This window comes from Dryobates pubescens, chromosome 19 (genome assembly GCF_014839835.1).
Source record: "Dryobates pubescens isolate bDryPub1 chromosome 19, bDryPub1.pri, whole genome shotgun sequence".
Classification (NCBI taxonomy): Eukaryota; Metazoa; Chordata; class Aves; order Piciformes; family Picidae; genus Dryobates; species Dryobates pubescens.
In genome coordinates, this window is record NC_071630.1 from 9,709,759 (window position 1) to 9,715,884 (window position 6,126).

The window sequence follows — 6,126 nt, forward strand, 5'->3', positions numbered from 1 at the left end:
ACTGGCTGGGACTGCCATAACCATCTTGTGTAGCCAGGGTGGGAGCTCTCTCATACAAAGTCCGGACTTCAAAGGCACCATCCTAATTAAGTGATGGCCTGTGGTTAAGTGCGCACAAGTCCCTCAATTTTTCTGTTCCCCATCTGCAAAACAGGGATTAGACTGCTTGCTTTCTCTCCTATCATTTGCAATTGTGGTAAATAATCTGAGTGTGGCTTTGAGGCCTCCTCTACAGAGCTGGTTTTTAGTGTGCCCTGCTTGCAGTGAGGTGCTTGCACACAATGTTCCTGCACTGTTTGGAAACAACTTTTCTTGTGCCCCACAGTTTGGAGACGCAGGGTTGCGGCTTCTGTCTGAACACCTCACCATGCTGCAAGTGCTCAACCTGTGTGAGACTCCTGTCACGGATGCTGGGCTGCTGGCACTTAGCTGTAAGTGACCAAAATAATCCATGGAGGAAAATTATGTGGCTTTGGAGGAATTTACATGGGTTCAGGCAGAAGATTGATTGCTTGGCTGCCACAGCGCTGCTTCCACAGGGATTTAGGACAGGCCATGGTTGTGTTTGGGTTTAAACTTCCCCCTCTCCCTGCCCATTCAAGTGGCTCTGCAGCTGCAAGCAAGGGGAACAGGAAGTGATGTGAACCTGACAAAGCTTAGTGACCTTGTGTGGGCTCTGTTGCCCCAGCTTGTACTCTGGCTCTTGCCTCTGACTTTGCTGATGGCACTTGTCTTGATCTCACGTGGTGAGCTGTTGCCCTGGGACTTCCCAGATTTTTTTCCCATGCCCTGCTGTGACTGTCCTCTCTGGATGGGTGTCTGTGCTGCAGGAGGGGAAGATTGCAAGGCCATGTGACAGTTTACTATTGAGTTTAGCAACCCTATGCAGCAGGTTTCATACCCTCTCTGGCATGTCTTGTTCCTTCTTTTTTGAGGAGGTGAAACTCGTGCAATTCTTAATTTACACAGGGCTAGGCAGAGCGTGGCTATCTCAACAGCATTTGGGATTCCCCTGCGCACTGAGAGCTGCTCAATGTGCCAGAATGAGACTCTTTCCTACATCCAAGAGTGCATTTTAAACCTTGCCTACTGGGTTTAAAGGGCTCCTTTAACAGGCTTGATCCTACACAGACGTGCCAGACAGGCCAGTAGTTATGGCTCATCTTAGGAAACTATTCTGCTAAGTACTGGAGCCTGAAATGGAAATGGGGGGAGGGAGGGGAGAGGGAGGACTGCTAGATCAGCATGGCCCCTGCATGCACCATGCAGAGCACTGAGAAGGGGCACTATTCAGAATAGTGTGCAGGAAACTGATTATGAGAAGTCGCCTCAACTTCTTTGAAGTCAGCTGCCTTCAGCATATGCTTAATGGCCCTTCCTAAATAGGGACTTTTTCCTGGATGAGGGCCCAAACAGCTGTTTATCCATTTGTACTTCTATATTTTACACTATTCAGCTTTTTTCTGAGAGTGCTGCACATAGGCCTGTCTTGTTTAGGCTTTGGCCTACTGTAAGTCTGGAAGTTTAAGAAAATGCAGCATGACCATAAATATTTGTGTGCTTTCTCTTTCAGCCATGAAGAGCCTGTGTAGTTTAAATATGAACAGCACCAAACTTTCGGCAGATACCTATGAAGATCTCAAGGTATTTCTGATTTGCATCTACTAAAGATGAGAAGTAGCTGGTCCAGGAGGACTTGCACATTTAGCAAGTGCCTGGTGGTAGCAGATAGTGAAGAGAGAATTGGCCCCGTGGAGCGTGGGTAGCATGAAAGTCAACTGAAGAGAGTGAAGAGGATTGGTTTTGGGACATAATGATTGAAAACAGTGTTAGGAGTTGCTGGCTTTGATAGAGCCAGGAAATATTTAATGTGCTGAGTAGATGAGTATGAGATGGAATCAGAAACTGAACCTTTTCACCAGTGCTATCAACAGTAAAGGTTTCATGACTAGGAACATACTGGTCCTTTCCAACGAGGATACAGAGACAGGTAAAACCTCATGCATGCCCCCAAGGCCATCTCCTGCACTGTTAACTGGACCAAAAGCAACATGGGCAAACGGCATGATGGAGCTCTGATTCAGAGGGCAAGGGGAGAATTAAATGCATTGAGGGAGGTGCAAGTTTAACTTGGTACCTCATGGACTGGAAGGGGAGTTTAAGCAGAAACACCTGCACGAAGGCCCAGGTTTGCCATGCAAGGTGTCAAAAACCAGAATGCAGCTATGGAGGGAAACAGTCCCAGGTGGTATCAGACAAAGACCGTCTATGATGTGTTCACTTTCATGACTTCACATGGACTTTGTCTTCCCTCTGGTGCTGTGTAAGGCCTGTCTGCCAAAGTCTCACTTCACAAACCTGAGCGCTCAAGATGAAACTCAACGTTACGTTGTCTTGTGTGCTGAAACCTCAGCTCCTGCTGGGTTTACTCTAAAAGGTCACAACCTTGGGTTCAGTTTCAAACTTGAGGCAAGTCCTGAAACTGCTCTGCTTTCAGAATTCGCTGCAAGTATACACCATTGGTTCTGGCTGTGGAGCCAGGGCTTCCCCAGGGACTCGCCTGCAATGCTGCTGGCATGGATTTTTCAAGATCAAGTTTTCAAAACTTGTGTCACAGTTGTATATGCAAAGACATCGTCCTTGGAATTAACAGCTGGCTTGCAGATGGGTTCACACAATGAGGCTTGTATTAGGCCCCTGGCATTTACAGACAATCAAGGTCAATGCTGTATTTGGCCCAAGGCTCTGAAATCAAGTCTATTGAAATGCTCCCCCAGTCCTACCCCTTCTTCTCAGCCCCTCTGCCTCTAAATTCATACCAAAACTCATTTTTTCCTAACCAGTTCCCTCTGCTCTGGTATTGCATTAAGAGTCCTTAGCAGCAACACAAAGGGACTTGCCAGGGCAAACAGCAAAACTGGCTGTGAGCAAAGTCCCGATGATTGCAGAGAATTAAAAGAGCTGAGAGAACAGGCGTGCGTCACTTTTTCCCCTCTCACCTCCTTCAGTGAGACTTATCTTAGTGGCCATTATTTTAGAGCTCTGTGTGTGTTCAGAAGCAGGGTAAGTTTCTTTCCCTGGGGCACATGGTTGTAGGTCTGTGCAGAACAGCTCAGACTTCAAAGAAACGTCGTCTTGATGCAAATCTTTCCTTCTGCCCTTGGTCTGCAGAGCATTTGGGGCACAAGCCAGCGATGACATTTCCTCTCCACTCCATCCCCCACCCCACTAAACACGCTTGCACACACACAGACACCCACATATGTACCAGGCAGGCTGAACCAGACAATAAATAAACACCCACTACTGAAGTCATTATTGCCTAACTGAAAAATTATTTGCTGGCAGTGTCTGTAGGATTATGACTAGCTCTTATCAAAATATGCATGCACATAAATCAAGGAGTGAGGTAATAATGACTCCTAGAAACTTCCAACTCCTCAATTATGCCCTAGCCTAATTAAACATGTTTGTTTGTTTTGAGAGAATTAGCTGTGCAACTATGGCCAAAGCATGGAAACGGGATCAACAGGCAGGAATTGCCGATTGCCTTCTACCTCACACAGGGTTGTTCAGGAACAGCACATCCAAATGCTGTGGAGTTGTGGAGAGGAGACCACAAAGACGACAGAAGTTGCTGGCACTCTCCAAATTCTGTTAATACATGGAGGGAAAAATCAAGCAGTCACTGTGGAGGTTGAAGAAGGAACATTGCCTGGCTGTGTGGTTTGAGTCCGCTGCCTTCATGGCTGGGGTTTGACAGACAAATTTTGCTGGGTATAGAAAGTGAAGATGGAGGTCGTGATGTGGGCCTGCTGGCTGGTGCGTGGGTTTCACTGCAGTCACTGGCTTTTGCCTCGGGTGTGATTTAGTCTTGTGTGTCTGGAAAGGCTCAGCATCTCGTTCCTCCGTTCACACCTTTTAGTCTCATTGCTGGGTTGCACTGCTGCTCTGGAGGGCAAGCTCACAGTGCATCTCCCTGCAGACCGTGGCCTCCCAGTTTGCTGAGAGGATAGCTGTGACAGGAGCTTTTCTCCTGAGTGCTGAACATGTGTCACTAATTCTGACCTTCTCCTGCCTCCTGCACAGGCTAAACTACCCAATCTGAAAGAAGTGGACGTCCGCTACACCGAAGCATGGTGAACTCTCCCTGCCTTCAACTCTTCTCTTTTGCTTCTCCTGAGAAGGAAAAGATTTTTAAAACAAACAGAGAAAAACACACCGGAAAATAACTTTTTTGGCTAATACCTGTAGAGCAGTGAGTCCTGGGACTTGGTGGTGTAGGAGTCGTGGTTGTGGGGTAGAGGAGTGCCGTTGTATGTGTTGGGGGGAACGGGGCAAGCCTGGACCCAGCCGGATTCTTGCAGCTTTGTGCTTTCAGAATCAACATAATCTACACTGAAAAGGAAAATAAAAAAGCAAGGACACTGTAGCAGCAAGAGGATGATAAAGAGGAAAACAAAAACAAGAACACAACAAACCCAACAACATCTTGGTGGATTTTCTTTGCCTTTGTGTTTTATGCCGTGTGGAGAGAGAGGAGAAACAAAATATATATTCATTTTTCATTATTTACCCAAGTTTCCTTGGCTGGCAGCCGGCCAGCCAGAACTCTTCTTCCACCAGTTTTGCTACAGAAAAAAACCCACAAATCAAACTTCACAAGAGAGAAAAGAAAGAAATCTCAAGAGAAGAAAACCAAAACCAATATGATTTTCGCACCCCCTCCCCCCCGTGTCCTTGCAGTTGTTATGCAAAGTGATTTTGTTGTACATAAGATTTACATAATGCACCTATTTAAGGAAATGGTTCACAAATAACAGGTCTGGGACCTGTCTTTTATTTATGAATTGTTAATTCTTTTACCCCTCTTTTTTTTTTTCTCCTTTTCTCTTTTTTTTTTGCATATAGTACTGTATAAACTAGTTTGCTGTCTTGATGTTGTTGTTGTTATTCAGTTTCTTTTTGTTTGGTTGGTTTTTTTTTTTTTTAAAAGGAAATGTCCTCCTTGAAGAATTGCCTTTGAGTAATGCATCCTGTATGATACTCCTTCTCTTGTCACAACATTCATCATCACCTTGTCTTGGATTTCAGAAATGCCTCAAATGTTATCAAATAGGAAGGGGGGGGAAAAAAAAAAAGCAATCTCTTTATCGAGGGGGGCGTGGGTGTTGGGGGGAAGGGATGCAGGGATTAATAAAAGTCACAATTTCCTTCCAAAGTCTGAAAACTTTTCTTTTAGTCTTTTAAGCCGTGCCCGGTTGGAAGACGGGAGGTGGGGAGCAGCCGTCGCCGACGGGGGGTACGCACAAGGGACGTCGTAGACTTTATCGCAGCTCACCTCAGTTGTTCTCTCTTTATGTCCGAGATTTCAGAAAGAGAAGGAAAAAGCTCTCCCTCCGTTTTGTGCATCAGCTTTTTGTTTGCTTTGTTGGTTTTGTTTCCCCCAACCTCCTCTTCTCTGCCTTCCCTTCCCTCCCCTCTACCTGTTCTGTGCGCGCATCGTTCTGCATGTTCCTCTGGGGAGACTGACGAGCTAGCGTTGTGCTGATGCGGTAGCTCTGACCCGTCTGTAAATGTGACTGCTCCCTTTTGACAAGATTCCACAACCGCTTTAGAAGAGGATTTTTAACCTCTTATTTTATTGTTTTTCTGTTAAATTGTGGTTTCTTTTCCTAACTGTTGCTGTGGACTGTTTTTCTGTTCTTCCTAACGAGCCTTCGTTGTGCGGAGCTGCTTATTTAAAAACACAAAGAAAGAACAGACACAAAAAACCCTACAACAACAACAAGAAGGAGGAAAAAAAAAAAGACAAAAAAAGAAGTTTTCCCTCTGGTTTAACACCTTTATTTTATTCTTCAGCACCTCAAGGTTTCACATACAGCCAATGTAATTTTTTTTATATATAAATATATATATAAATATATATATTTAATCTTATTCAATGGAAGCCAAGCTTTTGGGTTGGGGTTTAGGGGTTTTTTTTTGGTTGGTTTTTCTTTTTTCTTCTTTGTTTGTTTGTTTTTTAACCTCTGTTGCTGCGTAGACAACCCCCCTGCCCAAGCCATGTTTTGTGGGGTGGGGTTTTTGTTTTGTTTTGGGGTTTTGGTTGGTTGTTTGGGTTTT

The 6,126-nt window shown here is 45.2% G+C and overlaps 1 protein-coding gene across 1 annotated transcript in view; it reads left to right on the top strand.

The window, feature by feature from the left end:
• Window positions 1-4,644, top strand: part of CMIP (c-Maf inducing protein) — a 136,524-nt gene extending 131,880 nt beyond the window's left edge. Inside the window, exons 19-21 of the mRNA XM_009901142.2 lie at window positions 326-431; window positions 1,574-1,644; window positions 4,090-4,644. Coding sequence (XP_009899444.1) covers window positions 326-431; window positions 1,574-1,644; window positions 4,090-4,143 — 231 coding nt within the window. The 3' untranslated portion in view covers window positions 4,144-4,644. The remainder of the gene's footprint in view (window positions 1-325; window positions 432-1,573; window positions 1,645-4,089) is intronic.
• Window positions 4,645-6,126: the final 1,482 nt, after the last annotated feature.